Source organism: Etheostoma spectabile, chromosome 6, assembly GCF_008692095.1.
Source record: "Etheostoma spectabile isolate EspeVRDwgs_2016 chromosome 6, UIUC_Espe_1.0, whole genome shotgun sequence".
In the NCBI taxonomy this organism is placed as follows: domain Eukaryota; kingdom Metazoa; phylum Chordata; class Actinopteri; order Perciformes; family Percidae; genus Etheostoma; species Etheostoma spectabile.
The window spans coordinates 11,846,971-11,863,215 of NC_045738.1; the positions used below are offsets into that span (position 1 = coordinate 11,846,971).

Consider the following 16,245-nt stretch of genomic DNA (forward strand, 5'->3'; position numbering starts at 1 on the left):
AGACATCTAACACACACACACACACACACACACATAACCCAGCACTTATTCCATGAATGCCTTTGCTGTTCACGCTCTAAAATGAAGTCTTGTAGTGATTAATTGAGCTCATCTCAAGTTTTTTTTCTCCTCCCTTCTGTTATTCATCTGTCCTTCCCTCAGATGCCCCTGAGGTAACAGTAGTGGGTTATGACAATAATTGGTACCTGGGTCGTACACATGTGGTGCTTACCTGCCTGGCTAGCGGAAACCCTCCTCCATTGGCCCCCCAGTGGAAGACGTGAGTATCCGTACATCCATCATCTCTTTTGTCTTGTTTTTTCTTGGTCTGTTACTCTTTTCCCCAGTGTTTCTTGCTTTCCATTTCTCTTATCTTTTTTTCTTTCTATCGCCCTTCCTTTCCCTTCATTCCCAGCTCCACAGAGCTGTAATCAGCACCTTTTTATTGCCACTACAGCCCTGTGCTCGCATTCTGGAGATAGTCGTAATATTTCTCATAATGGACTCTGCGACTCAAGATTTAACCCTCGCATAATGAGAACCACAATATAATTCTTTCTCCCCCTTTTTCTTTAACATCATTAGCTATTAACTAAACTGTGACAAAATTTGAAAAAAAGGAAAGTCTGATACAAAATATGGGAGAGATGAGATTTTGTGCCCGTATCCAGCTGTTTTGATTTTCCTTCTGTCCCCATCGTATTTTCCTCCACTGCGTGATAATGGATTGCCTTTTGAGGAAGGGGAAAACTGATTAGTTTTGCACTGCCGATCAAGATTTGTGGAATTTGATGACATTGCACAATACAGCATATTTCTGTAAAAGTACATCTGTCTCAATGCTCTCATTTTGCCTAAAGTCAAATAAACCACAATCCTATTCTCCCTGTTCTTCTTTCTCATGTCCATATCCTCATGTCCCTGCAGGATGTCAGGAGAGATGCCAAACACGGTACAGATCACAAATAACGTGCTGAAGGTGCTGAAGGTGGACGACGCTGTCAACACCACTTTTGTCTGTGAGGTCAAAAATCACATAGGCACCGGCAAGGACCAGGTCACAGTTTTTGTCAGAGGTGAGTTGAAGGACACAAACAACCACACGCCCCGACACATGTAAAAGAAAAAGTCTAAATGCATAGCATGTGCATAAGCGGCCTTCAAGATGTAGGTCAGATAACATAAAAAAATATACTAAGTACATCATTGCGATTGTCAGAGGAAACAAGTAATGCGTGTTCTTTTTATGCACCTGTCTATGATTTAATGAAATAGCATTGGTATTATTCCTGTCATCACAAATCCACCCATTTGCTGCTCTAAGTAGGTTAAAACCAAGACGATATGTTATTTACACAACTTGCAAATGTCCTAACACTCTGATGAATTGGACACCATAAAGGCAGTGAACATTTTAGAAGTGAGATGAAAAACACATTTGTGGCTCACTTGGGTCTCGTTCATCATCTAAACCTTCCCCTGGCTTGTATAAGAAAACATATATATCGTCTAAACTGATGAACTGGAACTAAGAGCACTTTCATCACACATGCTACGCATATCCTGGTGTGCTGCGCTCTCATGTTTTCCCTGGGGATACACACCTTTGTTCTGCCTCACATGTCACATGAACTCACACACATTCTCTGTGCTGAAGACTGTCTTGGGTGTGTAGTGTAGGGCTAGAGGGTCCAGGTGCTCTGTCCATGGTGTGTGTGTGTGCCGGTTTTTAGAAAGTGAGTGTGTATGTGCATGCATTTCCGTGCTTTCGGGTTCTCCCTTTCAACTTTTCATCTCTCTCTTTCTCTTCGTCCTATTAAGAATGCATGTCACTTTTCCATGTCTCTTTGCATGCACTGAATTATCAAAGTTTCTGTGCCTCAGTGGTACTCAAGGTCTGTCTATCGGCTTTGTACATCAAATAGCATTTACAAAGTGTTTTTTCACAAGGTTTTTCAAGGTAGTTCCCATTGTAAGTGGTGCACATAGGCAAGATGATATTTTCGCTTTTCCTTTTTCTAAAATGAGAGTGAGCAGTTTGTTGCTTTTGTGATCATGACTTCTTAGCAGTACCCTTTGCCATCACTAATGACAGGAGAGACTAAAGCAAAGCAAATGAGCAGTGGTCATTAGAGTCAGAGACTTGAAGATAAGGCTGCGATCACTAAAAGTGATGAATAGTGACACTGTGGACTTTGAAATGAAGTGGTATTTCAGTGTTGCCTTGGGTTTAGCTGAGACAAGACTTGGTGTGGTGTGTGTGTGTGTGTGTGTGTGTGTTGTGTGTGTGTGTGTGTGTGTGTGTGTGTGTGTGTGTGTGTGTGTGTGTGTGTGTGTGTGTGTGTGTGTGTGTGTGTGTGTGTGTGGTGTGTGTGTGTGTGTGTGTGTGTGTGTGTGTGTGTGTGTGTGTGTGTGTGTGTGTGTCTGTGTGTGTGTGTGTGTGTGTGTGTCTGTGTGTCTGTGTGTCTGTGTGTGTGTCTGTGTGTCTGTGTGTGTGTCTGTGTGTCTGTCTGTGTGTGTGTCTGTGTGTGTGTCTGTGTGTGTGTCTGTGTGTCTGTCTGTCTGTGTGTCTGTCTGTCTGTCTGTCTGTCTGTCTGTCTGTCTGTCTGTGTGTCTGTCTGTCTGTCTGTCTGTCTGTCTGTCTGTCTGTGCGTGCGTGCCAGTGTGTGCCAATCGCAAACATCTACCAGAGTCGCATATTGTACATCAGAAGAACAAACTATAATTCCCCATAAATATGAAGAACACAGACACGGTTTAACAGGCAAAACGCGATACAGTCGCTGCTTCCTAACCCAAGAAGGAAAGCTGGCCAAAAAAAGCAGACGCTGTAAATGTCAAAATCACAGTGCTTATCAATACCCCCTCTCCATCAGTCAGGCACAACATTTGACCATAATTACACTTGTGCTTTCCATAAACTTTTGTTGCTTTAGCCTATTATTTCAGTTGTACCCTGGCAGTGGGAAGCGATTGTGAGAGCAAATAAGAAAATATAGAAACATAGAAACATAATTCAAACCAATGTGCTCATTGGCAACACACGGCTCAAGAAGCCAACATATAGCCTATACAAAATCACTCTATACGTAATTCTCTCCGCTTAAAATCTCTATCTTTCAAAAAAATACCCATCGGGAATGTTAACAGGGTTGTTTTCTCTAAATGTTTAACTTTAATGAGCGCATCTCTCTCTCTCTCTCTCTCTCTCTCTCTCTGCACATCAAGCTCCAGCGGATCTTCTAAGAACAGTGACGTCGTTATCAATTGAGTATGGATTGGTCAGTAGGCGGTGCTTATATTTCGGTTGATCTCTAATCTCCAACATAACCTGCTCCCAACCAGGTTTAGGGGTTGTCAGCATAAATTACCACGCCGATTTAACTCGGTAACAAGTGATCCACTGTAGTGATACAGAAAACCCCGGTTTGTACCTGAAGTTACCTCGTTAATTACAAATCTTGCTTCGTAGCACAGGCCTCAAGTCTCTAAGTTAAACCATTCAGAATAATGCCAGCTACGATGAAAAACAGTCCATACCTCTAGCTGCAACCTTTAACACAGTTCACTCCTGCATTTCTCCTCATACAATATACATCCCCCTCCACTCTTTTGCCTGCATTTAACCAGAAGTTATTTTCAGCTGACATGGGGGTAAACCTTGCCTGTGATGGGGGGGGGGGGGGTGCATTTCTCTGGTGGCCTTAGTTTAAGAGCAACCCAGCTACTTCATGTCCTTGTTTTCTTTTCTTTTTTTCTTAGCCTCTAGCTTCAGTTTTTTGTCTTTCTCTCTCACTCCCCATCTTTCTTCAAGTCCCTTGGCTCCTTATGGTGCCACAGCATGCGTCATCACTCCTCTGGGGGCCATTCTGTACTGCTGCACAGTAGTGTAACTTCTAAAAGCTTCTGTAGCATAAAGGATGTCACCATCTCCTGCTGTATTACAAGCAACAAGCAAGGCAGATACAAAGATCCAGGGAGCAGAGGGAGGAAGATGGAGGCTGCTGCTTTTAGACTAAAGCCAGAGAACGTGCACCAGGATAGATCAGTGGCAGCATGCAATCGTCACACTAAGAGAGCAAGGCATGAGAGCGCGAGAGAGAGAGGGAGAGAGCGGATGCTGATGGAATTTAAAACTCCCATGGGAATCTTGTGCCACTGCATCCTATCTCCACCGCTATTGGCCTCTATCTCTCAGCATGGCGTGTGTGTGTGTCTGTCTCCAAGCCTCTCAGAGCGGATCAGTCACCCTTTGCTGCTTCAGCTCCTGGCTGCTTCTCTCCTCATTCCACAATCCGCTCCTTTCTCGCTGTGTCTTTTATCCTACATTTCCACTCCAATTCTTCATCCCACTTTCTCTTTTTTTTTCTCTCTTCCACTTTCTCTGGTCTCTTCCAGTGTTGAACTTCCCACAGTTTCCTTGTCCTATCATCTCCCTCCTCTCTCGTGCTCTCTCGTGGCCGACCACCTCCTCTCTCCTTCCCACTCTTCTCTTACTCACTGGCAGAGAAGGGGGAGGATAAGATGTGAGCTAAATTTGCTGGCAGTGAACTGGTGATTGAGGTAACCAGCAAGTGTCAGAGTGAAGAAGGATTTGTAGTGTTTAGAAAGAAACAGGTGGACTTTGTATTGGTTGGAGTGAAATGAAATGCTGGATGACGATCAAAACAGAGTGAGAGAAAGACGCAGAATGACTCCAGATTGGAGTGCGATGCAGACCTGTGGAGGCTAATGTGAATGCGTGTAGACAAACGGGGCCAAGAGGGGCCGACAGGCGTGAAATGGCCAGCACCTGCTACATAGCAGGTCCCTAACTCCTCTCTACCCCACAGCTGCAACACACACACACACCACACACACACACACACACACACACACACCACACACACACACACACACACACACACACACACACACACACACACACACACACACAGAGATAAATCAACACACTTGTGTGTGTCCGTGTGGGTGTTTGCTCGTGTCCTCTGCCCTCAGTCTTGTCCTGTACTCCCGGAGGCAGAGAGAAGGATGGATGTCCTCTCTTCTCCTTGCCTCTCCTCCTCTCATCTTCGATCCTGCTGCTTACTCACACACGTCCTACCCTGCTCTCCCCTCCTCTTTCTTTCGATTTATCTCTCCCTCACTATCTCTTTCGCTGCAGTTTGCTTTTTTCATTGCATCTCTCATCCTCTCAGTTAGCATATGTTATCTCCTTACCCTCCTTATCTCTCTCAGGTTGTCTTTTAGCCTCCACAAGTCTGGCTCTGATCTCCCTGCTCAAAGAAAAGACTTCTGCCCCCAGCATTCTCTCCCTCTCTCCTGTTCAGGCCCATGCTATCTCCCTCTCTCTTTAAACTTAACTCTTAAGTACCAGTAGTTCTTCCTTAATCACAGCTTAGTAGTCTCCATCCCTCCATCCATCCCTCCATTTCAGTCTCCTCTCGCAGGGGTGTGGCTAACCCAGATTCCCTCCATCTTCCGACTTGTTATTTTGTCCCCCCATCGTTCCTTACAGGGATGGCTCAGCTGAACCTCAAAATGTTAAATAGCCCCAATTCTGTTTAAGAGCAAGAGGCTTGGACATTTTCTTCCACTGGGTTTGTGTGCGTGTGTGCGTGCGTGCGTGCGTCTGCCTGTATCTGTCAGTGTGTCTCTGGCCATGCGAAAACAGCTAGAGAACAGGTCTGATGGAGCCAAGTCTCCCTCCAGCCTACTACTGGCCCCCTGCCCACCCCTCATTAACTCTCTCTCACACACACACACACACACACACACACACACACACACACACACACACACACACACACACACACACACACACACACACACAGTTCTGTTCAATAAGTTGCACATGCTGACAGAACACTAAGTTATGCTCTAGGTGCAGCCCTTCCCAGCGTCATATCACTGATGAGACCATGATGGTGTGTGTGTGTGTGTGTGTATGAGTTTGTGTGTATGTGACTATGCATGTTTTTGGGAGGCTGCAGTAGACATTACTTCCGCTCCATCTCTCTCATTACTTGCGGTCACTTGGAGCTTACAGTCGTGCTGGACGGGACTTCATAGGCAGCATGCTGTTTTTTTGGCTTCCGCAGTATGGTGTTTGAGGGAAGGGGTGACAGTAACTATAGTTCTGCATGTTTGTTTTTTTCTACTTTTTTCTCGCCTTGTTATCCACACAGCATGCATATTGCAGTTTTTCACTCATCCAACAACATGTGTTTAAAAGATGTCCTCTCTTCACTCACTGAAATAAATTCCATTGGTACTTTGTTAGGATGTGTCTGGGCTGTCGTGGGCCTGTACTGGGAGCCTGGGGTGGCTTCTTTTACATCTATCTCTTGAATCTTTTACGTGTTGTCTTCAGACGGGAAGAATAAAACATGAATTGTCACCCACATAGGGATTTGCCAGCATAGACTTTGAGAGATACACTTAAGAACATACTTGAGCAACGCATTAAAAATAATTGGATGAGAGGAATTTAGGGAGAATTTGCATTTAAATTTTAGTGTAATTCCTTTTGATGTGACAGCAATGTGTGGCTGCATCCAACCCCAAGTTTGCACAGAGATTGTTGCCACACTACATGTGCTGGAGCTCCACAGAGCCTGAGGTGATAATGCATTTCTTGTGTTCCTGTTACAAGTGGACACTGAGGGCTAGCTCTCACTCTCATGTGTGTGAACAGAAATGTTTAGCACTTCTCGGGGATGACTAGGAGGGGAGAGAGAGACTGTGTGCCTGAGGAGGTTGGTAGTAGAAATTGAAAGAAAGGAAGAGAACATATACCCACATGAAATTCATTTTTCCCTAGGCATATGTTGAAAGTGAAGCACAGAGCAGAAAAGTAACTTGGTGAACGTAAACATAAATTGGAGAGATGGCAGTGAAAATGGAATTAGAGGAGATGGATAGAGTGTATGCAGGAGACAGCTGGTGAAATGGAGGAAGAGATAGAGAAAACAGCGGATGGAGAAGAGGCAGAAATAAAGAGGAGAGAAGAGAGGAGCACAGGTGTAGACAGCAGTAGACTACCCGTTTCTCTCTTGACAAGAATCAGTGTTACAAGAGTAATTCTGTCAGCTCTCTGTACACTTAATAAGAGGAGCCGGCTTCAGATGGATTTCAAATGGGAGTGACAATAAGAACCGGGCTGATTCACTACTTTTTTAAATTTAGGCAGGGATTTCAACAGCAGCGTCTACTGGTTAATCTTCTGTAGCAGCTGGTGAAAAGTGCATGGAGTGGAAAGGAAAGCCAGAGTAACAGACTCAGCTTAGTCGAGCGTTCTTGATCGCGTTCAACCAGGGACGGAAATTAAAAATATTTAAATAGTTATTTTGTTTTATTGTGCAGCCCATGTGCGCAAACCTGACGGAAGCAAGAACACTTCAGAATGACGGATGATAAATATTGCATAAGATTATATTCCGGCAAAGGGATTGAAAGAGTCACATTAATGCATTTGGATTATTGCTTCTGGGAAATCCAAAATTATCCAAACAGAATGAACAAATACACTAAATAAAAATAAAAGAATACATGTATTCATAAAACAATATGTATATTCCCTTCTACTAAAAGTACTTTACTCTTACTTTACGCTTTATAGCTCTGAAGCAAGGCACCTAGTTGCAAAAACTAGTCTAAGCTGTTTATCCTATCCATCACACTGAAGTGCCCCTCCTTCCTACAAGTTGTTATTACCTACACATATGTACTTTCAAAATAACCTAAGAACATCGCTGTACAAAGTGCATCAGAGTACAATGAATGCAAACAGCATGAATGGAGCTGACCCTTAACTCAGGCAGTGTTAGTGCCATATTCCCTGCCCACTGAGTTATAGATGATGACCACATGGAGGAAACGGTCCCAGGGTCTGCAGGGAGTTGTCATACTCCCAGAAAGCACTTAGAGCCCTGAACTCATGGCCCAGAAAAGCCTGTGCAAAGCAGTAACATTGTCATGGTTCTCCTTGAGGCTCGCCTACAGTGTCTTAACTAGGCCTGGTATCAAACCTCAATACTTTTTGACTGCTGACTACAATGTGTCCATGGCACCAGGTACTTAAAGCTGCCAGGTAATAATTCTGAGTTTTTATTTTATTTTGGTTTGCTTAATTTTGTTCAGATATGTCCTGATTTGAATCATTAATTTGCTGATTTTACACTGTATTGTATGTAGGCTGTATGGCTGCAAACTTAACCCATGCATTTTAATAGGCTGGTTTCGCTAAACAGCAGAAAAAGGCTCTTCTAGGAAAACAGGTTTATGTTCCTCAAAGTAAGGAATCAAGGTGTTGGTGGTATTGGTACTGAAACATAGGTGTGTTATTACCACATTAAATTAAAAAAGAATCAAATGATACACAGCCTTAATGTCAGTTGGTGGTTTCCTGCTCTGCAAAAGCAGTTTATTTTTGTTGTTCAAATACCTGCTTTCAAATACTGTACTAATATTACTGCAAAAAGGATGTTGTGGGAGTTGAAAGTGTTACAGCAGAGAAGGAGTACTATATGGCTGACGCGTCATATGAGACGTCTTCACAACCCTGATTTAGACACCACTACCTCTCCCTGGGTTTTTGATAAACAACAGAAATACTGTGAATTGAATATTGCAGCCCAAGCTTAGCCAGTCAGCACTCTAAGAAGGCCTTTGTTTAATTCAAAATTAACCAAAAATGGCTTTGTTTCACATGTATGTTTTAGCAACATGGCAGTCACGACTAAACAAATAGTGCTGAAATCAAAATGGATACACATCTAGGACCTACATGCACTCGAGCAGTGCCTTTTTGCGGAGCGGGGTGCCAAACTGTCCCCCTGCTCTATGCTTATGGCTTCCAGGAAGACTTGTCATTTTGCTGTGTCACTTTGTCACTCACTCATTCCGCCACCACCTCCTCCTCCGCATCCTCTTCTTCTTCATTTCATTTCCAACCTCCACTCCTCCATCCATCATTACCCTGCATGGCCTCCACCTGTTCTGCACATGCAATTCCCCGCTCCTTCATGAAAGTGTGTGTATGTGTCTTGCCCTTCCTCCCCTCCTCCTCCTCCACCCTGCCTTGCGTTGTGATTTGTTGTGAGCCTTGGATAGACCCTGGCCGTTGAAGGGCAACACGGGGAAACATGGCTGCGACGTTGTTGTGACGTGACTGTGAGAATGAGGACAGGAGCAGCTCTGAGGGAGAGGAGGAAATGTCAGTGTAGGAAGAGTCTCAGCACACACACACACACACACACACACACACACACACACACACACACACACACACACACACACACACTCTTACTTTTAACTGTACTGTCATCTCAGCAACACACTTAACTGAATACAGTTTGGACCAGCACCACTGACATCATCCAACTCCTACGTTTCTTGTTTTCCCTGACATTACCCTTTCTTCCTTCTCCTTTTTAATGCTGTCAATATTTTCCCTCTTGCCCTCTATGTTTCACACACTTCTCTTTTTTCCCTTTCTCCACCATATTCCTTTCTTCCTTTTTATCCCTTCCTGCCTCTCCTCCCCCCTGCAGAGCCCTCAGTGAACCCATCCAATGCTGGCATGGTGGCGGGAGCTGTGATTGGCTCCCTGCTGGCCCTCCTTTTGGTCGCTGCTCTCATCGCCGTGCTTGTCACTCGTAGCCGCAGACAACGGCAGGGTTACCGTGGCAATGGCGGCAGTGACATGAAGACGCGCATATTTGGCGGTGGTAAGAAGGCCAGCAAGAACGGCACGGGTGTAGGCGCAGGCAGTGGAGGCGGTAACAACAACGGCCCTGTCTACGTTTACAACGACGGCTCATCTCACCAGGGCCTTGGAGAGAAAAACAACCATCACCACCACCAGCCGCTCACCATGGGGGGCCGGCCTGAAGTTGTTGCCACTACACCCACCGCCCAAGACATCCTGCTAAGCAATGAGTTGGACGACGCGGAGAGGAGGAAGTTTGATGAGCTGGAGAAGGAGGAGAGGTATGACCACTTCAGTGGAGGAGCCCCCATCCTTCAGCTTCGCCCACCGCATGACCAGGACGATATGATTGGTGATTACCTGGATGATGACATGGAGTCCCAGCGGGATGGCTCTGTCATCTCACGGACTGCTGTTTACGTATAGATAAGGAGAAGGGGAAAGGATGAGGAGGAGGAGGAGGAGGAGAAAGAGGAGGAAAAAGTGATGGAGGATTCCTCCCAAGGATTTTGTGGCTACAGGGTCTCGTCCCTGTCTGATAGAGAAGAGAAAATGATACCACTTTTATTTTTGAAAATTGATTTTAAACATAGTCTATTATTAATCACAGCAGCCCCAGAATGGACTGAATGAACAGGACGGTGCAAAGGGATAGTCTGAAAGTGTTGCTGTTATCTGGTCCATAAGAACTGAAAATCAAACCGAAAAAAAGAAGAAAAAGTCTCCCACTGCTTCTACTCATGCTATTGCTATCACTGGGACCTTGACAAGGACTCTTGACAGACAGACTTAAAGAGAGAAACTATGTAGTGTGTGGGTAGAAGGATGATGGTATCATGATACAAGCTTAGCTATAGAGGAGGCAACTCACTGCATATTCAGTCTTTTCTTCATCAAAACAGTACAAGGGGAAGGAGTTGTCAAGCAGTTACGTGTTGCTTGCTTTTTCCAGTCCTCCTGTGGAAACCTTTTGTTTTGGTAATGCGTTGTGCTGTGACACCAAGTGGGTAGTAAGTGATAGGTTGGGAAGAAGGTTTTGAAGGTATGGACTAGGCCTGCACGATTAATTGTTATAAAATCAAGATCTCGATTCACCACGTTCACGATTTAATTTTTTTAATTAATTTTATTTTTTAAAGAATCATTTTTTTTTTAAGTGACTTTGGTTTGCATTACACACGCTACCATTTCTTTTGTGAATTTTAAACAGCCTGAATAAAATAGGTTTTAAAGTGCTCCCAAGAGTTGCAGTGCTCTCCCTTCTCTTCATTGAGGCCTCTATATTTACAGGCTTGTGGTGATGCGCAACGTGCTAAAAGTGTCAAAAATCTATTGTAAATGTCCTTAGTTTTCGTCTTTGACAATGTCTTTCATAGAGCAAATAACGTTATATCTTTCCGACCGTGACATTTCCCGTAGACGTGTATATTTTCTGACTGGGAACTGTTAGAAAAAACTAACAACGTGTTCTATGATTTGATGAGGACAAAGAGAGGCTGGGGGTCCAATTGAGAATTAAGAAAAAGTTTAATGAAAACAGCATGATGAGGATGATAAGACAAAGATAGCATGACACAAAACATGATAACACTGCAGCTGACAGTGGGCAGACGAAATGTTCCCTCTTCAGAGACGTGTCGTACAGCCCCGAATCATTCTAAGATTCAGAATTATATTCCCTGCACCTGGGGGCGGTTCCCTTTCACCTGGTGTATTTAAACCTAATGTCCTTGGTCCGTTGTTGGCATGCTAACACGTTGAGGGCATCTTTGCTGTCCAGTGAGGAAGGATATGGCTCTAAACTCTGCCCCTTTTGGGTTGTTTTCGGGCACAGATCAAAAGGTCTATCATGTAAATGAGAAATTCTAACAATAATACAGTTAATCAACATTCTATTGTCTTAGCCTAGTCTAAGACAGCAGGGGGTTGGAGACAGAAGGTTACTTCCTGTTGAGAAGGTTTTTCTATATGTTAAATGCCAGACTTGAACTGATCAATTCATTAGAGTCAGAGGAACAGAGGGGAAAGGGGAGAGACAATAGGGCCGTCTTGACCTCTTCACAGAGACACATATAGACACACATATTTTCCTAACCTGGTTTTTAACTTTTTATAACTGAAAAACAAAACCCAGAAATTCCGACATTCCATGTAAAATCAAACACATAAAACAGTACGTGCCCCTTGCCTGTCCTCATGGCACCATCGAAAGTTGGAAGAAAGCGGCAGAGTCTTATTTGTTCATGACTGAGTCAGATAAAAGCAAGTGCCTTTGAGTGTAAGGTGGTAACATATGTGGACAGTTTATTACAGGGAAACATCCCACGAATTTGAAAGTAGCCTACATTTGAGAAATGAACACAGGGAGGCTAACCTAGCTTACCTTAACAAGGTAAAGGAGAACGCCAAGCCCCTTTTCTCCGAAACAGAAGCGAACCTCGGTAATGTAAGGGGCATGGATGTACGGATACGTAGGGCCAGCAGCATGACGGAGACAACAGCAGGACAGAAAACACCACAGGCGTGCTTACACCAGCGACTCGTTGACTGGTTAGTAAATACGCAGGAACACCAAAAGCGTGAGGGAACGTGGGTTAATAAGTAGATTAATACTGGGATGGCTACACATCTGTGTGAGTTGATTGACTTCAAAAAGTTTGCTACTTTTCTAAAACTAAAGTTCCAAACACATGTTGATGTATGTCTTTTTTAGTGTGTTGGCTATTCAGTTGTGTCCTTGAACACATCAAACCCATTCTGCACTTACTGCGACGTCTTGTGTTGACTGTTTACATATCTGTGCTCATCATCATCGTATGTACATTGTTTGTATGGATGTTATTGTTAAATACATAATACATGAGTACATGAATACATATTTCAAAAATAATTCTATGATGTTTGAGTTATTATTAAAACTAAGCATTTTCAAAAAATAAGAATTAAACTAGCAAACCCGCTTTAAAAACTAATTAAAACTAAACTGAATTTTAAAACAAAAAGTCAAAACAAAATAAAAATAAACTCATAAAATTATTATAACCTTGGTTTGGTACTGCCAATTTGTTTTGTCTTGGCATGGTCAAAAGGATTGTGGCAGAGAATCACGATATCAATTATAAGCAAAAAAAATCGTGATTCATATTTTGCCCCGAATCGTGCAGGCCTAGCGTAGACGGTAGCCATCAGGTGATTTAGAGAAGAGAACAAAGTATTTGCTCATGTGTACTGACAAGCTTTTATTTCCGCTCTCTTTGCCTTTCTCTCAAACGTCTCTGCAAACTTTCAGCAACAGTAGATACGCTTGAAGTTACAAAATGTAAAAAGAACTTTAGGTCCTTGTGCTGCACTAATACAAGAGCAGCTGAATTTAACAAAGTAAGTTTGCAGAGAGTTTGAGCTAAGTTCATAACAAGGTATTCACATGCAAACTTTTGTACTGTGCCTGGAGGTAAGAGACGGTAAACAAGAGATTAGGGAATGAGGTGTAGTCGATCTGACAGGGTCAAGGGATGGAGAGAGGGATGCAGGAGGATGAGAGTGTAGCATGTCTCTTCTTTTCTTCTTCCTCCTCATCCTCGATTCTTCAGAGCGCTCCTGACAGGAGGAGCTTCATTGGTAATGAGCCGTGAAGTTACTCGCTTAGCCGGGACCAACAGATTGCCACCGCTTATCTTATCCTTTATGACGTGGCAATTGCTCTCCCCCCCCCCCCCCCCCTCTCTCTCTCTCTCTCTCTCTCTCTCTCTCTCTCTCTCTCCTCTTCTCTCTCTCTCTCTCTTCCCCCCCCCCACCCCCAGAGTTTATGGGGAGTTTATGATTTATCTAGTAATGTCGAGGTCAGGGCTACAGAGAGCAGAGGAGTATTTTACTGCTCCTGACGTGTCAAAGCACCACTTACTCTATTCCAGCCTGGCCTGACATGCCAGGACTGACTATCCACCTGGAGTGGCCATGTTCACTCCACTACATGGATGCTACTTCCTTCTCCCTCACTTTAGTAAGGGGCTGGATGTAACAAAACCCCACCCCCAATGTACGACCGTGTTATGTTTGATAGATTTTCAATGGGATCATGTAATATTTCTTTCCATTAGTGGATGTTGTTTAATGTAGTGAACTGATCAGGAGACATAAAAGATTGCGTCCACAGCCAAGCTATAGGAGTCATATTGACTAACGGGCAACAAGCAGTGAAATGGCCCCTTTATGAAGCAGCTTCAGGGCTGATTGTCTCCTCACTGTTAATTTATCCTTTTTAACAAGCCACCGGAGGCCCGCTCAGGCAAATATTACTCTGTGGCTACTGCGCGTTGCTGTTTTCAAGCCTCAGCAGTACATGAGCATGCGTCACTGTATCTATGTAGCCACTGGATGACTGTGATGGACAATCTTGGAGAGAAGCCCTACTGTAGCTCCTCTAATCCTGGCCTTCTAATCAACTCCCCCTTTGACCCACTGGGATTCTGGCGAGTGCTCTTGATTACTGAACTGCCCTCTTGTAAGGCCCAGCAAAGATCTGGGTTGCCGGTCATGCAGTAAAATGCAGGGTGACCCATTGACAAGAGCAAGGATGACTGTGCTTGCCGGCATTACCTATCATAGATGTTCAAACCTTAAGCTATAGAGGTGAGGAACACTCACATACTTTACAAGCGAGCTAGTAGTAATTTGCCATTGGCTGCTAACCTTCGAGAAACAGAAAGAAAATAGGAGAGAGACACAGGAGGCAGATGACAAAAAACAGACAGCATTCAGTGTTTGAGCACAGTCTAGCATATTGTAAGCCAGTGTGTTCAATAGGATTGTTGTCTAATGGCCTTAGCTTATAAATAAATGCAACTCCTTTCTACCTGAAGTACAGTAAATGAACATAGATGACACAACCACTACCACTCAAAATAAACTAAAATGTATTACTTAAATTTGCACTTGTGTGTGTGTCCCCACTGCAAAGAGAAATATGTGTAATACTCGGTTTTTGGGGTCAAAATAGTGATAAGGGACAAAACTGTATGTACATTTTGGTGTGAGGTATCTGTGTACTATATATGTAAGCATTTTTATTTTTCATGTGAAAATGTGAATATCTATGACAGTGTAAATATCAGATCAATGGAGCCAGTGTTGTGGAAATAAGGAAAGCATTCTGAGTCGGCTAAGCCTAAAGTTCAAATGTCTGAGGGGAATTCAGAATGTCATTTTTAATCTAATGAATACCTCGGTGGTTTGGGTGTTAAAACACACTTAACTGACTGAGTTTGCCTAAAGCCTAAGAGGTTGTGTGTGTGGTGTGTGGTGTGTGTGTGTGTGTGTGTGTGTGTGTGTGTGTGTGTGTGTGTGTGTGTGTGTGTGTGTGTGTGTGTGTGTGTGTGTGTGTGTGTGTGTGTGTGTGTGTGTGTGGTGTGTGTGTGTGTGTGTGTGTGTGTGTGTGTGTGTTGTGTGTGTGTGTGTGTGTGTGTGTGTGTGTGTGTGTGTGTGTGTGTGTGTGTGTGTGGGTGTGTGTGAGAGTTGGCATTGCCTGCATTTTCACATAAGCACACAATATTGGTCTCTCCTTGATAGATACCCTGCACAACTAAAATACCCACAATACTCATAACTTATCTGTGTGTGGCCAGTGGGCTGTAGCCACCCTTTTCACCATGGAACACTGGCAAAATGAAGATATTATTGTGCATTTTAAAGACACACTCACTTGGACACACATACTGTACATATACTCAGAATGCAGAGAAACATTCGCCCACACACAAACACCCCTCAGTCACTCTCATTATGTTCACTCCCACAGCCCAACTGTGTAGAAGACACCTCATACCTGACAACTCTGCCATCTCCTGACATAAGCCCACACAAATGCGCTCACATAGCCACACACAAAACACTATTTTTCTCCTCTTCTTGCTCAGTGGCTCTGTCAGGGCATATACTGTGTCCTGTTACTGTGGGAAGACCTGCAGCAGGATGTGCCCCCTGCTCCACTGCTTTCTATTCCTTGAATAGTCCAACCCGATCCAGAATCAACGACCATGTAGAACTGAGACAACTACACGTTCATGGACACACACTTTTCACCCAGTGTCAGAAAAACTGGCTTTTTAAGAAATCGTTTGAGAGTTCCACTTTTGTTCTACACAGGGAATACAGCTTTGACCTGCCCCCACTCCCAGATCTGTTTAGACAGACAGACAGACAGACAGACAGGCACACACAAACACGCACACGCTCGCGCGCGCACCATTGCCACCCACCTTAGCACCCAAGTAAGGCTTGTCAGACAAAATGCTTTTAGAGAAATCATGATCCTGGCCCGTGTCTAGCACAAGGTTAGGTAGTAAAAATGCCCAATATTTTTCTTTACTGTTGCTATTCCTTCGGCTCCAAACATCTAATGATTAATAAAAGCCTTAACATCTCCCATCTCACTTGCATAAAAGAAAAAATAAGAAGAGAAAACCTCCCTGTGTACATAGTATAAATATATAAATATGTAGCAGAGAAAAATATATTAATAATTTATGGTGTCACAT

At 43.8% G+C, this 16,245-nt stretch overlaps 1 protein-coding gene across 3 annotated transcripts in view; it reads left to right on the plus strand.

The window, feature by feature from the left end:
• The window catches only part of LOC116691244 (nectin-2), an 85,542-nt gene that overhangs the window by 37,487 nt on the left and 31,810 nt on the right, over positions 1–16,245 (plus strand). For 2 of the 3 annotated variants that reach the window (XM_032518719.1, XM_032518720.1), the window contains exons 5-6: positions 163–280; positions 928–1,076. In XM_032518719.1, coding sequence (XP_032374610.1) covers positions 163–280; positions 928–1,076 — 267 coding nt within the window. Of the gene's footprint in view, positions 1–162; positions 281–927; positions 1,077–9,554; positions 10,507–16,245 lie in introns of those variants that run through there. The other variant, XM_032518718.1, reaches the window with a different exon arrangement.